Below are 17,953 nucleotides of genomic sequence, written 5' to 3' on the forward strand. Positions count from 1 at the left end.
TATACATTTTATATATATATATATATATATATATATATATGTATGTATAGATAGATAAAGATTGATATATAAATATATATTATAAATTTAGGAAAATAGATATAGTTACAGATATTGCAGATCAGTGTTTTGAAAGACTGTTCTTTATTGTAATGGAAGAAGTAATTGAACTTTTTTACCATAGTTTTTTAATATTCCCTATAAAGGTTTTATGTTTGTTTGTTTTACATACATATTTCTTTTCTTTTTTACAGGTTTGATTTTCCAGAAAAAAAGTAATGGTAAAGTGTGCCCTTTGCCATGCAACTTTTTCCTCTAAGCAGAAATTGGTTCTTCATTTTGGTGATGCTCACAGTGTAGCCAAGCAGAGGTCAAGGAGGTCAAAGGTCACTGAAGCCATTAAGCGCATTGCAGCTGAGGAAGATGAAGAGGAACCTAGAGAAGTATCTGTTAAGGAAGAAGAATCTGCATTTATCACTAGCACAAGGCAGCCATTACCATGTTCCGAGTGTGGGGAACAGTTTGCTACTCGTGCCAGTTTACAGGGCCATCAGTGCAGCACAGGAAGCAATAAGAAACAGCCAGTCAGTTGCCAGTACTGTGGTCAGAAATGCAAGGACAAGCGGGGAGCAGCCATTCACCTTGCATTCTGTGAGCAAAGGTATAAGAATGATGCAATATCTGAACACAGTCATGTTTTAGAAAGTAGTCCTAAACCAGTGGAGAGCATGGATGCTTTTTATGAGTGCCCAGGTGAAGATTGTGGAGCTATTTTCAAAAATCAAGACCAGTTGGCAAAACATGTCCAGAAACACCACAGTGGGGAGGGTATAATGGTTATCAGAAGCAGTTCTCCCACAAACAGTCCAGTGTTCCCTGACACACCTCAGATTGAGTTACCAGCTGTCACAACCCCACAAAAGTCAATGCAACAGCCATTAGTAACTGTTACAATGAAACCTCATGTTGGTAAGACAGAGGGACTACAAGACCTTTCTCTTCTTATAACTCCAACAAAAGGTATGGAGGAAACACCAGGATTCCCAGAGAGTGTTACTGCAGATTGTTCCCTATCTGGAGACCAGGGATTAGAAAAGGATCCACCAACAATCACAGTAGAAGAATGTAGGGCATTAGAGACTGGGATTAATGGGAATGGTGAGGCAGTCCTTTATGTGGCAGAAGATGGCACATTATTAGAAACTACACAAAGCAGCATTCAGTCTACCAAAAATGAATTTCAAAATGTCTTAGGGCAAAAAGAAACCCTGGTATTCTTCTCAAATAGTAACATTAAAAAGCAAGATTCTGAGAGAGAATTCACATGTCAGATTTGTCAACAGCAGTTTCTGAAGAAAAAAGAACTTTCAATGCATATTAGAAACAGTCATAATAGAAATGAAAAGGAAGAAACTCCATATATCAAAAAAGAACCCATAGATTCTGATGATGATAGATTAGTTGCAGATGATGTTGATGAGGACTGGGAGCTTGTTACAGTTGGAAAACGCAAAAAAAATGGTGTTGACTTAAAAATTGAGAAGGGAAAATTTGAGTATAAGTGCAAATTATGTAGGCGCAACTTTCTGTCAGAGTTAGGCTATCAAACACATGTTAGAAACAAGGAATGCAAAAACAAGAAGTTCAAGTTAACAAGAATGTTTTCTTGTCATTTTCAAAGGTGTGATTCTTCATTCTTCAAACTTACTGAATTACAGAGACATTGGCAGATAGCTCATAAATTTTCTATGGCCAGCAAAAATTTAGAATTTAAGGATGAGAGAGCTTTTACTCAGTGGTTAGTGGGGGAAGAAGAGAAATATAAAGTAAGGTTCACATGTGATGTCAGAAGAAGAAAGTCTCATAGAACAGAGAGGTTATTAGTGTGCCATAGATTTCATCATCTTCGCACAGCTGCAGCAAGAAAAGCAGCCAAGCAAGAGTATTCAGACAAGCATAATTGGATACACAAGATTCAGCCCTGCCTTTGTTTTGCAAGGATGAAGGTATACCAAGACTTTGACAAAGAGACATGTGATTTCACAGGGAAAATTAGTGTTGTGTATTATTACGAACATTCACATGTTGATGAGAATGGCCAAGAAGAGAAGACAGAAATCTTGGATCATATTTTACAGAGAAATAAAAGAAACCGACAGAACCAGTTCCAAGACTTAAAGGGAATGACAAACTTATGCATCGACAGAAACTTGAAAAGTTTGCACGACTTGCAGGAAAAGAATACCGTTCAACAACCCGCACCACAAAAATGGATTCAGTAAAGAGATTTAAACAAGAACCAGATGAGCTCCCTATTCTTAATGAATATGATGAGGACCAGATTGCAGCTGCTAATGTTGCCAACAACCTTTTAGAGAGTGATGAGTTATTTACCACTCAAGTAGAAATGGTTTTAGATGGCCAGTTTGACATGGGCCAGGAGGTGCTAACAGGACCTGTGGTGAATAATCTTGATGGTCTAACTATATTTGAAGGTAATAGAGTTGAACATATTAACTGCAAGAGTGATGATTTGAGAAACCATGAGGATGACACAGAAACAGATGAGGATTCCCAGACCTTGCAAGTAGTGCTGCCTGCAAGTACGGCAGACTGGGGAAAGTTGTTTGAAATGGTGCGTGCACGTGTAACAACTGACCACAATCCCACCGATAAAGGCAGAGGCAGCACTTGTTCTACCATATGAAAAAGTTATAGAACTCATAACCCCCAATGAGCAAATTCCCATTTTTAGACAACTGTGGGAGTTAGCTTATCCAACCAATCAGTCAGAAGAGGAAATTGAGTTTGAAATCAGAATGGTAAGATAAGTTTCTCCTCTCATCATCATAAGATTAATGACTTTATACATGTTACTACCTCTGTTACCCAGTGATGTCAATGTTTTTATTGTTAAGGGAAACATTTATTTATATTTAAAGTATGCAAGTTTGTAATTAAGAAATAAATCCTTATTTATTGATGTATCTATAATGATATAGGATTGTTTTCTTTATTTCCTGATTGTGCTCACATTTTCTTGTAAATTAAATCAACGTTGTTAAAGAAATAACTGGCTTATGGTCTAGTATTAATATTGCTAGATAGTTGCTTTTTGTCAGTTGCTATAATTGTTTCTACTTCCAGTGAAGCTTCCCTTTTCATTAATCAAATAGATTTTCCTTTAGTATCTTCAGAATGTGAGCATTCCATTTCATCTAGTTCTTTTGATGTGCAGGCCATATGTTTTTCTTTTCTTTTCTTTTCTTTTCATTTCTTTTCTTTTCTTTTCTTTTCTTTTCTTTTCTTTTCTTTTCTTTTCTTTTCTTTTCTTTTCTTTTCTTTTCTTTCTTTTCTTTATTATTTTATTTTATTTCCCTTTCCCTTTCCTTTCCTTTTTTCTTTTTTCTTTCTATGATATAATTATTTTTTTAAGTTTATTCTTTGAAAATGGATCAGCAGAAAACAGCAGTTGTACTAAATCAGGAAAAAGTTATCAGTAATGAATGGAGAAAGTGGAAGTTAAGTTATAAAATTTTTGCTGTATTGGATGCCTCTCTTCTGTAATTTCAGTCTTGTTTTGATGTATTTGAATGTTTGATAACTAATGTGTCTGTGATAATGCTTTTTACAGATGTTCTCAAGAGTGCCTTTCCAATCATGTATAGAGAGATTTTCCCTTTTAATTGTTGTAAATGTGATATCTGTAATATTAGATCTGTGTCTGCTCATTAGATTCATTTACTATTGAGTAAATATACAACTAAATCCATTTATTTTGTTTTAGTTGTGATAAGCAACCCTTTCATAAAACATCAGTTGATAATACTAGAAGATCAATCTATTTATTTAAATTTTTCTTCCATGTTACATCTAATATAATATAACATAATTAATATGATTTAAATTCATTCCATTTGTTACAATGGATATTCTTGGTGTGATATGCTGTCTGTATTATTTTGCTTCGTAATTACCCCCTATGGCAAGGAATGGCCAAGGATATCACCCACTAGCAGCAAGGGATTTGAATGTAGGTCAACAAGATTGCTACTGCTGCACCTCACAGCACACAAGGTCATTAGTGGTTTGCTCAAAATACAGTGATAGGGTGGGGCTTGTGGGAGGAGCATTGTGGCAAAAAAGATAAAATGAGTTAATGATTAGGATAAGTGTGCAGAAGAGGACAAGGGAAGGGAGGGAAGAAAAGACCATGCAACATTTGACGAGGCAAGGAGTGATCCACTACATTGGGCCTGTCGTTGTCTCCTAAGCCCCTCAACAACAACAAGCAGAGGATTGGGGTAGCTATAAGATCATGTCTCCTGCATTTATATCATCATCATCATTATGGCCTTACAGAATTTCATGATTTTAGTGTACTGAGTGAGGTTGAGATAGCAAATTTTTATATTTTTTCTTTTCTTTTCATAGTTGCTACTTATAAAAATTCCTTGTTCTACAGTTTTTAGCACATTACTGTAAAAAAAAAAAATAAAAAAAAATGGAAGATCATAGAACCATTTGAATTTGACTTCTTTTTGTGTTTAAGAAAAAAAAAATTGTTTTCAAATTATTGCAAGTTCAGGAATGAGAAGAAATATTAATGTATTTTGTCACTCTTAAAATTCCCCCAAAATGGATTTTCACTTGCAATTTTTCATACATAATGAGATACCCTTTATAGAGGTAAAAAAACACTTTTAGAGAATAGGTAAAAACTGTGAGACTGAAAATTTCTACCATGTGGAAAAAGAAATTATGTCTTTAATTTTTTTTTTCAGTTTATTTTTTTAACACTGCTGAAATTGGTAACTTTTATTAACCATAAGAAAACCCTTGCCTAGACCTTTCCATTCTTGGTTTCAAGATTTTAATTTCTAATACTTTTATTAGCATTACCCTTATTACTGTTACTGACCTCATTAATATTTAAGCTATTAACAAAAATAATAGTAATAAAATGAAAAATAATTCTCAGAAAAAAAAAAAAAAAAATATATATATATATATAAAACTATTATTGTTAGTAACATTATTATTATGATTTATATTTTAATTTTTGTGACATTAGCAATACTAGTAGTAATAATAATAGAATAAAACAAAATCAATAAATTGGTTCAACAAGTGATAGGTATGGAAATGACTCTTTGGTAACTAAGCACTTTAGACCCGTTTGTGTAGCCAGATCATCTGTATATGCACTCCTGGTGTCATTGGGTTAATATAAAGCAAAACACCCTTGGATAGCATTACTGAAAAAAGGGAGGGGGATCCTCATTTCTGAAATAATCACCTAGAACATTATTAGCTTTTATTCACAAAAGATATATAAAAAAGGAAATCCAAAATCAATACCACCCTTTGCAGAATTTGCTTCTCAGAATTGTTTGGGATAACTGCCATGATAGTCAATATTATATATACTGGCTCTCCCATAACAAATATTTTTTCCAACCCATTGACTGCTGGTACACTTACTGTCCACTTGGTCTCTGTGAATTTTGCTACACAGACGGCTCTACAAGTCCTCAGTATGCCCTACTTAACCTTACCCGATTTCCCAATACCTTAAATTTTCTGGAAATATCTTTTTTTTTTTTTTTTAATACTATCAGTACTGATGTCATGATTATTATAATGTTATTAAAAATTAATACCAATAAAAAAATATCTAAAAAAAATAGAGGTTTAATGGTTCAACAAGTGAGATTGGCAGTAATAGTGACTAACAACTTTTGGAGCCATATATGTGTAATGGTTAATGTTTACAAAGCAAAATAAATGTACTAGACATCAAAGATCATATCGCTTTTTAGAATAGGAGGAGGATGGATGTCAGCAGTTACTTCGAGTGTAGAGGAAATGGGCGCAGAGATTGGAAGATGGATGAGGTGTAGGCATGATTTGCTAGTTTTGAATGCTCAAGAGTTTCTGACGTGGATTTGGTTGGGGGGTATGAGAAACAGAGATTTTCTTATGAGGGGAAGAGGGGTAGAGCAAGAGGTAGGTGGAGGAGAGAGTGTGGTAGGAGAAGATGGGGTGGAACATTTAGATTGTCTGCTATAGGTAGAGTGAGGAGGGAGAGGGGTAGGTGTCAGGCAGTGGTAGAGATTGGGGTGTCTGGATTTAGAATTGCAAAAGAATTTGATTGGGAGAGGAGTAGGATAGAAGTGGAAGCATAAGATGGAGGAGGAATAGATACAAGGGGCATGTAGAAACATCTTGGGAGGAAGGGAGTGAAGGGCAGCACTGTAGGGAGTAAAAGAAAAACCTTGTTGCAGTGCTTCCAGTCTGGCCTTCCGTAGAGTGAAGGTAAGTTTGAATTCAGATGTAATTGTAACAAGGTGGGGCTACAGAAGAAAACTTTGCCTACTTATTTTGGGAGGCATTGTTGGAAGAGGAGAATGTTGTCAGAGTAAGGGGCTGTAGAGGAGATCACAAAAAAATTGATTCCATTTTGCTGGGATAAAGAGTACTCAAAAGAATTGTAGAGGCAGGTAGTAGAAGGACAGGGCCTTGTAGATTAGGGAGTGGCGGTGAGTGAAGTAGTACTGCAGAGAGATAGATAATAAGGCTGCTGAGTACCATTAAGGGAGGAAGGGGTAGACAATGAAGTAGAGGATGCTGGGAGAGGAGGAATGTTTCCTGAAGTTGAGTAATGACCTGGGTGAATGATTTGGACTGGGCTGAGGTGACAGTAGGCATTGAGGAGGGGGTAGTAGTTTTCAGAATCAGAGTGGTCAATGGAGAGCTTAGGGTCAGGGAACCATGGAAATTAAAATCAGTGGGGCTAGTTGATAATAGAGCAAGCCAAATAGCCCCTTATACGGGTACAAAAAAATTAATTACTGGTCATGTGAATTCTGGAGTATGTTGAGGAGATAAATGGTCCATCCCTAAGGCATCCCTTGAGGGTTAAGGGCTAGACAACTAAATGGGAATACCATACCCATGGCTCCCCTAGGCCATTCATGACTGGCACAAAGTCAGCATTTCATCCTTTCAACAATGTTCTCAGACCTTAGGAAGTGGATAGTAGAAGGGGTTAAAGAGAATGAAAAAAAAAGGGGGGGAAGGGGAAAAGACCATACAAAATTAGTAGAGTTAAGGACTGAGGTCCAAGGTAGAGCTGATCCCTGGCAGTGGGCTCCATCTCCTAAGCCCCATAAACACAATTAATCAAATCAAATCACAGTGAACATTGCATTTATTTCACAGCAATAAGTGAAAAGTTGTATCACTGATCCAGGAAAATGGCACTGTCTTGTTTTATATGGCTGGTTTGCAATGCTTAATAAATACCAAAATCAGTAGAGATAAATAATTTAATCATTTTTTTCTTACAATGCATCAGACTGACTAAACTGAAAAAAAATACCACACATGTATTTTTCACTGGATAAAAAAATATATAGAAACATAAAATCACCTCTGTAAGTTAAAATGTTACATCAATATTGCCTTTCCTCTAAACTAATAGAAGTTACAAAATTTGCCTACTTTCTACATTACTCAGAAGAGCAAAATATAATGTATAAAATTGATCCTCTTATATACTCATTTACTCTTTCCATCAACATGTGGTACCCTACACTACTATAAAATTTCAGCTGAAGTAACATAACTAATATTCATGCACTGAGTCCGACTTTGAAAGGTTACCAGGTGTTCTCAAAATGGTTAATGCTTGACCCCCAGGGATTTGTGGCACCATCCAAGGGGTGCATGACTAACCAAGTAGGCATGAACTAATGGCTAGGGGGTCCAAAGAGGGTCGAAGAGTAGCGAGGCCAGGACTTGTAAAAAGGCTAGAATCATCTATTGTTGCTAAAAAGATTATCTACTTAAAGTAACTTTTACTTTTCCCATCCACATTCTGTATATCTTGTACCTTTCACACTGCTACAACATTAGAATAAGAGTTCCTTATTTAGTTTTGTAATAATATACATTCATTTCACAAAATATGATGTATAACTTGTAATTTTCTTTTAAATTCTGACTGGGGGTCAATGAAAAATTTTAAATTTCATTATGGGATCAACTGAAAAGACTGAGAATCCCTGGTCGAAACAGATTGTAAAATATTAATTCTTACATGGAAGCTATAATCATGCCTACCTTATTTACTTTACACCAACAGAAGAAATCTTGTTAGTACTGCACATCAAATAATATATTTAGTGGTATAGCTGTGGGGGGTTCACCCCCTGGGCCCATTATGGGGGAGGGAAGCACCCAAATGATACCTGGTAATTTTTTAATCTTAATGTTTTTATTTTGTCAGGTATATTTCTTGTCATAGCTAAGAAATACAGGGAGCTCCTTAAGAGCCCTATCCCCTGAGCCCCTAAATGTCTAGCCACACCACTCAATATATTCATAACACTATAAGGGAAGCATATGGAAATTCTTGTTCATCTCTTCACAATTACAATATAATAAAATTCAGAGCAATTTTAAGTCATTGGTCATTAAATTCACAAATGATAGTACATATAGCATTTGAGTTTCTTGTATTCACAAACACACAATTATGAATAACACTTGGAAATGTATACCAAAAAAATCCCTTTCTTCTAATATCCTGATGCCATCTTTTTTTTAGCAGCAGCAATGATTCTTGAGTGATTCAGTGCTGTTGTATTACGCATCTTAAAGCAGTTGTTGCAAAAGCGTTCATTTTCATACATTGTAGAGCAGCCTGAAATATCAAGGCAAGTGTTAAATTAGAATACACTGCAGAAGGAATGATCTAATGTTTGATCAATAAAATATCAAAAGCAAGATATTCTACAATGACATTAATACTCAAATATAGAGGTTATCATACCTTCACGATGAATATACTTTGGGCAGTTTGAGCAGCGTACCATACCATCTTCGGGTATGCTTCTGTACACCTTTAGGCACACATAACAGAACTGACGTCTTTTCCAGTACTTATCACAAGGAACACACAGTGTTGTAGCATATTTCAGTTGTTTATTATCTTTGTCCTTTTTAAACTGAAATGCAAAAAGGCGTCAATTAGAAGTGATTTTATACAGTAACAAACCAGGAATGCTTACTTTGACATGATGAATTTTTCAAAGAAATTCTTTAAAATAAAAGAACTTACCTCATGCTGCCACTCAGCATTTTTAGCATGCTCATTACCAGCTGGTGTCTTTGATCCACAGGATGAACAAATGGCACACTCTTTGCAGTGCCAACGTCCATTTGGTACACGACGTAGGCCTACACAGTATATGTGGTATCTGGAATGAAATGTACACAATTATTATTCCACAACTAATTAACCAATGAAGAAAATAAACTGGTCTGGCTGCTTTTTTCATTTCCAAATATTGTTGTACTTTGATTGTAGTAAAGTTAATAACTTAATATCAAATTAGTTGCATAGAAATAATGGTAATTTCTGTTTCATGCGCATAGATAACTGAAATGGTACATCTTGTCTAATGAGATAAAAGACTAATCATCATAAGAATCCTGTATATGTACTAAACTACAAATAAACAAAATACAACATCTTTAGTAGTTATGGTAATGAGATTTACAAAATATAAATATTATATATATATATATATATATATATATATATATATATATTTATATATATATAATATATAAATATATATATAAACTGAATACCTGGAATATATTCTTAAAAAATAAAGTTAAATTATATTTCTAGGAGAAGGTAACACTTCTTCCCTGGTCTTTTGACATTTTAAAACTTATTTTGTATTTTGTTTTACTACTCAAACCCATTTTTTGAATTTGCACTTCATGACTGCAGACTAATAAATTACATTTTAATTTCTACCTACATGTTTAACAAACTGACCTATTTTCAAATGCTTTACTTACCCACGGTCACACATGTCGCAGAAAATCATCTTCTCTTCATCATCTGGATCACTACAGAGAACACAATTTTTGCAATCCATGCACTGCCAGTTATAGGATTCAATTTTTGGTACCATTGCTAAGGTAAGATCAATGCATGTTGGATGGCCTGAAAAATGAATAAATCTTTAGTATGTACAATATTGGTAATTATATATTTGACATTTTAATTTCATAAAAGAAGGTATTTTTAGCATTATGAGCTCCATTAATTAGTTGATAGGTATTTAAAATGTGTCACAGTAAAGAAACAATACTTGAGCTATGTATCTTTACACTACTTTCATACTACTCTATTTCTAACAGCATCACTGAAATATCTACTTACTTGCAGATCTACAGGAGCCACATATAATAAGTGGTTCTGGCTTTCCTCCTTTGTTGCGATTCTTTGTACCACTACAGACCTTGCAACGAGGCAACCCTTCACCCTTTTCGTCCTTAATGTCAGCATTGTCGGGTTCATCTGTGCCTTGTCTGTGTGACCATTGAAATAGGAGTTATACAAGTGATTTCTGTATATTGTGGTACATAATACATAATCTATAGTCATGATTATAATATATTAGAGAAGCTATGTAACTAATATTTTTAACAATTTCCTCAACCTGATGCCTAAACTAGAACAACCATTAAATATAACATTTCCAGGTTTTCTCATAAAATGCTTACAACAAAGCCACAACAATAGTATAAACAAACAAATAAAGAAAGAAAGTAAATTGTTCCAGAATAAAATAAATAATCACCCCCTTCCCCACACACAATGAAATATTTTGCCTATGTTTCATAGATAAAATGATATATAAAAATGCTGTTGCTACAAATGTTGCCAAGATTGAAAACATGCTTTTCCAAGAAAATAAAAGTAATTCAACCCAATAAAAAAAAAAAAAAAAAAAAAAAAAAAAAAAAAAAAATATATATATATTATATATATATATATATATATATATATATATATATATATATATATATAATATATATATATATAATATATATATATATTATATATATAATATTTATATATATATATAATATTTATATATATATAAATAATATATATATATAATAATATTAAGGGTAAATAAGAAAATAAAAAATAAATAATTTGGTAAATAACAACAATAATCCTCACGTCGGTACAGAAGCTTCCTCTTCCGAGTCTGACCCAGCCCCATCAGAGCCCAAGGGATCGCGTGTAATGGGAGGTGCCATGACTGAGTTCAAGGGCAAAGAACTCAGTGCTGCTGAGGTGTACCTGTGGATTTTTAACATCAGTAAAATAGAGAATACTTGAATATAACCAACTATACTTTTTGCTCTTCCACTTACAACTTAATTCATCAGCAGTAATAAAAAATGTTAAATAAATACATCTATACAAAAAGATCTATACTATTACATGTAACTACTTACTCTCTATAGTAATCTGTGAACTGTCCAGGTAAAACAGCTACAGGATAAGGTCCAATTTTGGTATACTCAGGTGGAAGCTTCTTTCCCTTGCTGGATGGCTTTTGCAGAGAGAATGTCTGAAGGTCAAAGCTATATCTGGAATGGGAGAATACAATGTTTAGGTAAATTTCTGAAATAAAGTGACTGAATGCCTGGTACTCATTATTTTCTGTAATCAAGTTTCTGTACTATATTCCTTGAAGCCTAGGTTCCACCAGCCAGGCTCAACCCTGGGCTTGGCAAGTCTTGGCTGATTTCAAACCAGTTGTTTGAACTACACAATATTTTAAAAACCTCTAAGATAATCATAAGATATAGAAAACCACTGCCTTTGGAAAAAATGGTGTTGGACCTGGCTAATAAATGAACTCCCTTAGTTCTCCAGTTGCATACCTTGGCTTGGCCAAAATGGCAGTAATCCCAGATTTGAGTTAGGTCCTAGAGTCAAAGAAGGCTAGTGGAAGGCCACCTTATTATAAAAAGATTACAAGCTATACAATGATACAGTTTCATAACAATGGAGCAGGGCTATATCCAATTCAGTTCAACATCTTTCATTTACAGACTGAATTTTACACAGTTTAGCATATACCTGCGTTCATCTCTCTTCTCTTTGTTGAATGCTGCATTCCATCTAGCAGCATCAGCAGCTGCTTTCCTTCCATACTCCTGCATTTTAGATTTGTCTATGTTGGCCATGGAGTAGTTTACTGAAAGAGAAACAGTAGTTACTTAAATCTGTACTGTCTGTGAAAAGCTTTGTCATGAACAGGTTAAAGTAACAAACCAATACCCACAAAAAAATCCTAGTTTATATTATTTTTTTGCTGACTTATAAAAAAAAAAAAAAAACAGTATTAAGAGACTAAAAATATATGCATTCATCATTTATTCACATCTTGTAGAGTTGGACAAGTGTGAATAAAGTGGTGCTTGTTGAATATACATATATGGGACTTATTTAAGAGAATTTATTATTATTTGTATCCACTAAAACCTTCAAGTAGCTGAACTTATAGCTTCATAAGTGCCCCAAAACTGGATGATAGGATATCTGAAGGATCACTGATGTGTACTGTCAGTGCTAATTAGAATTGGATATCACTACTTTTTTCACTTTATCCTTCTAACATTTCTTAGAATGTAGGTAACCTAAAAGGGCTGATACAGAATTCTGGGATATTACTTAAATACGTTAAGAACCACAGGGTAAGGTACATAACATGCAAGATAATCTGATTTGAAATAGGACCTGAGACAAAATTAATTACAATATCAACCAAGCATAGATATATCTGTGAAACACAATTTGAGGACCTGAACACTAGTTCTAAAATATGTTGACCTTTAGATTTCTGTTGGTTTACAAGATGTTGGTTTATCAATAGTGTCTATTTCCTTTATATTGAAATTAACACAACTTCAAACCAATTTTGTAATAAAAAGAAAAGTATAGAAAGTTATGGCCAAAGTTTTTCTCTCAAATGTGATAAGAGGTTCCAGATTTCTTTCTTGTTCTACTACATAATAACACCTTCTATAAATCATTACCTTCTTAATGTGATGTTCAATGGTTTATAAATATAATACTCAACCTATATCTGAGGATAGCAGCTTAAAGTAACATTTGGAATTCAGCAAAAACTAAGATTTTTACTGACCTTTTCCTCTCTCTTTCATCTCATTCTCCTTGCGTTCTCGCAAGAGGCGCTGCAATTCATCAAACTTAGAAGGAAAATCATTAAACATGACATCCAAAACATCTTCACTCCTTACTGCAGTCAGGCCTGAAACAGAATATTTGCAAATTAAATAAAGATAGACCAATTAAAAAAAACTTGCTCCCTTTACATCTATCAGAATATAATTTTCCTTGGAAAGAGGCAAAACATTTTCTCTGCTTACTGCTATTTCAATCATTACAACTTACCCAAATCACAAGCCATTTCTGATACCAGGCCTTTCTCTTTCAGGTAATCACGTTCCTGCATGTCTATGGGTCGCCTGCGCAAGTCCGGATATTTGCGCTTGAAGGACATTATTCCCAAATACTGGGAAATCTGTTCCTGAATAAAATAATGTTCACCTAATCCTTCCAAGGGCCATACATACTCTACAACCTTTTCTGCTGTGAAAGCTTCAGTGCTGGAAAAAAAAAAGAGAAAGCTTCAAGCAAAGGGGACCAAATGTTATGTGAACATTAAAATATTCTCAAGTCTCTGAAATATAAAGTAAAAAATGTTACAACTCTAAACAAGGAAAATATGATGGAAAAATGGCTAGTTTACCAAATATCCATTTCTTAGGCAGGAATATTTTTTCTTCCTACTAATATACTGTAAAATTTCCTAATTCAGTAACAAGCATTAGGAAAAAAAACTCTGATTTTACAGTAAAAATAACTAATAGTAATAATAATAGCAATGACATCATCAACAATAACAATGGCAATAAATTACCACAACATTAAAATACCTGTACTATAATAGCAATTCTCACCTTTCTGGAACAATGACTTCACAGCGGAATCTGCGAACTTCCCTCTTTGACATAGATCCCTGTGAGTCTTCATCCTGTGGAAGGTTACTGTCCATCCTTGTATCCTCATCCAACACAGATGGATCTGTTTTGTATAAACCTTATTTCATGTTTAAGTGAAAGTAAAAACCAATGTGAACTATTATGAAATGTTAAAAGTTTAGTACCTACCAATATTTTTCAATATTATTCACAATAATATTCTGTCAATGATATAACAGTATAGTCAAAGTAAAAATATTATGGTTCATATATATACAGTATCTTTAACAAGATCATAAATAAAATATACCTGGTTTCTCTTTCCTGAATTTTCCTCCTTCACCTCGCGGACGTTCATATGACTTCTTCTTTCGCTTCCTCCTAGTTGATGGTGTTACAATCTCCTCCTCTTCTTCTTTCATTATCTTCTCTTTACTATCCAATTTTTCCTCTTGCATTTCCTTCATTTTCTCTCCAATAGACATATCATCTCTGCTTTCCTCATCACTCTTTTGTATTGTATCATCTTTTTTGTCTTCGGATGCCAAATCATCAATTAACTGGTCCTCAACAGTGGCTCCCCCTTCTGTTTCAGGTTCAAAGGGTAGTGTGTTTTGCCTTTCAAGAATCTTTCCCTCAAAGGAAGCACTGCTCACTGGCATCTCTTCCATGCACACTCTCTTGCTAACTGGTTCTTCAGCACTTTCAATTTCTTCATCCAGGGCCCTCTTTAATTTGACTCCAAAGGTATTTTCATCCTCCCCTTCTGGAACAGTAGTCTCCTTGGTCTCTACCAGGGCATTAGTTTCACTTCCAGAGGATTCCATACCGTCTAGATCATCTTTTTTTTCCTCTTGAGCTTTCTCCTTAAACTCAGCCTCTGTCAATCCTGTGCTTTCATCACTACTCAGTTTTAGTGTGCATGTTTCCCCATCCTCTTCTGCTGGAGACTTCACATTCTCTTCATGCATGACTGTTTTATCTTCTGATTCCATGCATGGCATCTCTTCCTGGTATTCTTCCACTGGGATAACCTTCTCCTCATTATCAAAAGCTGGGTCATTAAGGACTTCCTCTGGTTCTTTCTCATCAGGTTCTGGTGTTGGCTCTTGCTCTATAAGCTGGGCTGTAAAAATAATCATAGCAATAAATACAATGATCATGGATGGAATGTGAAAGTTCAAGTCCATAACCAGTCACTGATCTGTATAAAAAGAGGTTTTCAAAGAGACTTCTTTTCACTTTTGGTCACAAAATATAAACAAGTATAATAAAATTATGATAATAAAAAATAACAAATGATAATAGTAAAAAGACAAATAAATGACTTCCTGCCTTGTCAAAATTGATATTTAAAAACACAGTATTTATATAGAAGACCCCTTTATTTTTTTCCTGAAACTGTATCAAATGTTTTGTCTGGTGACACCACATCTATTTACTGTTAACCTACTAAATATTTAAAATCCCTCAAAACATCCTGAAGATCAATAGCCTTGTATAGAAACCCAACCAGGAATAGAAATGTGTGAATAACATTGTCTAATTCATATATTATTTCTTTAATATTTTAAAAAAATCTGTTTCATCATAATTTTATCATACTATATTCTTTTAACCTTTACAAAAAAAAATTGATCTGAGGGGCAGGTTACAAGAACATGCTGTCATGGGAAAACTTGACTGAGGGCCGGGGGTGACAGGAACTTGCCATCATGAGAATTTTGGCTGAAGGCAGGGGTGACAGGAATGACTCTCCATGAATCCACAATGCTCCTGGAGGGTGATTACACTTATTGGGCATTTAGGAAAGGACTTTTGCATAATTTCCATCAATAAGTGAGTGTGGAATGTGCCATGCATGAGCCATGACTGAAAGAGCACTGGCTCCTGGGAGGACACAGTTTCCATGATCAGGATCTTATTCCTGCCCACCATGACTGGCACCACAGATAATAGTCTGTGCAAGGCAAACAAGCATTACAGGCAGTGAAGCAACTGGATCCAAGGGGTCATGTATTCTCAGTTACACTGATATCATTTCCGTAATATCTGCTCTATTTTCTTTAAAATGTTTTTTTAAGGAAAAAACATATTTCTTTGTTTTTATTACACCAATAGTAATAAAAATGTGAATCTAAAGATTTTTTAGTAGCTGAAGGGAAACTGATATCTCATAAGCCAAAATCATGAAAAGTAACATACCTTTTGTCTCTTGGGTAACTTCTGACAATTCTGAAGTCTTGTCCTCTCCAACTTCCATGGACTCTGGTTCATCAGGAAGTTCAGGTATTAAGGAACTTTCCTTCTCAATTGCAGCCTGCTCCTCTTGACGCTGGATTTCTGCAGCTAAGGCTTCTAGTTCCGAAGTCTCCTCTTCCTCAGCCTCTGTTGCCTCCTGCACTTCAGGAAGAGCAATAGGTACTGAATCAGTTTCTTGGATTTCTGGCACTTCTGGAGGCTCCACTTCCATTGGTTCTTCAAGCTCTTTTACAGGTTTTGTTTCCTCCACAATAGGTTCAGTTTCAGTCTTGGGATCCTCTTGCTGGGTTTCTTTGTAGGATTCTGGCAACTCTGGCAGACTGTTTTCATCCAGATCTTCTTGAGCATTGTCCTCTGAGGCTGAGGCTTCTGCCGAGGATGAGGAATAAGACACCAATGAGGAAAGGCCCTCATTTGAACGCTGAATGGGTAAAGCTGCAAGCTTGTCAGCAACTGGTTGGAATGTCTCTTTTATGGAGGAATCTATGCTACTTGACACCAATGTACCCTGAGGAGGGCAAGACTCAGGCCCTTTCTTATCATCATCTATAGCCACATTCACTGATGGCATTTCAGGTTGAGAGTTCCAGCTTCCACTAAAACTACCTTCTGAGGTTGTTGTGGTACTGGATGAAGAATCCAAACCTGATGGTGGTACAATATTATCTGTGCCATGCAACTGAGGAGTACGGGTAGTCAGCTGTTCATTTTCCCCAAGGTTGACTCCCTCTGCTACCTCGGCATGTAATTGCTTGGTATCCTCTCCATCCATGTTTAGTATTTCCTGAAGATGTAAATATGAATTTACCATTAGTCTTCACAAAAGAGAAACATAATGAAATTAATAAATATGTAAGCAATTATTTAATGCAATAAAAGAAAGACTGATGCAGATGACCATAGGATGTGCGTGTATATATATCTGTGTGTGTGTGTGTGTGTATGTACATAAATGAGTTATTCTGCAAAAAGCAATTGTCACATCATATGTTTTTCATTTCTGACATTATTCTTTGCCTGCACAGATTATGTCATGTAACAATAAGTATTATTTGTCTTTTCTTTATGACAGAATCATTAGATTTTCTTGTAAATGTATACCATAGTACTACATGTTGCATAACTTTCTAAAAATTAACCTTATACCACAATACCAAGCAATATTATGCAAAGAAAAATGTGAATTCTCATGGATCCCACCTCCTATACTGCTCCTTATATTAGTTATTTCAGGGTTCCAAGAGAAGAGATAGAGCTTCAGCTTATAACTGCTGTTACAGTGCCATATCTGGTAATTTTTCAGGTCTATGCAATGATTTTGGTATTGATGGATTCCTCAAACTCTCAATTATTCAATACCTCAAAAGTATGCTGCTGACACCCCTCACCTATTAGTGACAATCTTGTCTCCGGCAGCAGGGAAGGGCATGAATGATACCAGGGAAATTCTAAGACACTTTTCTGCCATAGCATTTTCTTTGCAAACTAATATAATAAGGGTAGCACACGGGATGTAAAACTAAAAAATTCCAGGCGCTCCATAACACGTACCCTTTCAACAGCAAGAAAAATTACGAGAAAGAGAGGAAGCAACAAAACAACCAAAGAGAATTGTAGTGGATGACGTAAGTGAGAAAAATCAAATGAGCCATTGGAAATTGCACTTGACTGTGATGTGACAATACCAGTGACCAGGTTATTTGACCCAATAAGAGCTGTAATAGATTACCACATGACAATAAAAGCTGGACCCAAGTTCAGTTCAGTCAAGGCTACACTGTGTATAAGGTGT

General features: G+C 35.0%; 2 protein-coding genes across 4 annotated transcripts in view; one reads left to right on the top strand and one right to left on the bottom strand.

The window, feature by feature from the left end:
- The window catches only part of LOC125027080 (zinc finger protein 624-like), a 6,265-nt gene extending 3,266 nt beyond the window's left edge, over positions 1 to 2,999 (top strand). For both annotated transcript variants that reach the window (XM_047615876.1, XM_047615875.1), the window contains exon 2: positions 255 to 2,999. In XM_047615876.1, coding sequence (XP_047471832.1) covers positions 279 to 2,282 — 2,004 coding nt within the window. In that variant the 5' untranslated portion in view covers positions 255 to 278 and the 3' untranslated portion in view covers positions 2,283 to 2,999. The remainder of the gene's footprint in view (positions 1 to 254) is intronic.
- A 4,318-nt stretch (positions 3,000 to 7,317) lies between these two features.
- On the bottom strand, positions 7,318 to 16,947 carry LOC125027078 (transcription initiation factor TFIID subunit 3-like). 2 transcript variants are annotated; one of them, XM_047615874.1, is made up of 13 exons: positions 16,105 to 16,947; positions 14,210 to 15,025; positions 13,879 to 14,002; positions 13,310 to 13,524; positions 13,041 to 13,166; positions 11,972 to 12,089; positions 11,341 to 11,475; positions 11,060 to 11,182; positions 10,250 to 10,398; positions 9,883 to 10,030; positions 9,128 to 9,266; positions 8,840 to 9,014; positions 7,318 to 8,710 (listed from the first exon to the last, which is right to left on the bottom strand). In XM_047615874.1, exons 1-13 carry the CDS (start codon positions 16,931 to 16,933, stop codon positions 8,586 to 8,588), a joined length of 3,222 nt encoding a protein of 1,073 aa, XP_047471830.1. In that variant the 5' UTR covers positions 16,934 to 16,947; the 3' UTR covers positions 7,318 to 8,585. The 2 variants fall into 2 exon arrangements, with proteins under 2 accessions (XP_047471830.1, XP_047471829.1); XM_047615873.1 differs by having other exon boundaries at positions 13,879 to 14,017.
- Positions 16,948 to 17,953: the final 1,006 nt, after the last annotated feature.

The sequence above is a fragment of the Penaeus chinensis genome, chromosome 7, assembly GCF_019202785.1.
Source record: "Penaeus chinensis breed Huanghai No. 1 chromosome 7, ASM1920278v2, whole genome shotgun sequence".
In the NCBI taxonomy this organism is placed as follows: domain Eukaryota; kingdom Metazoa; phylum Arthropoda; class Malacostraca; order Decapoda; family Penaeidae; genus Penaeus; species Penaeus chinensis.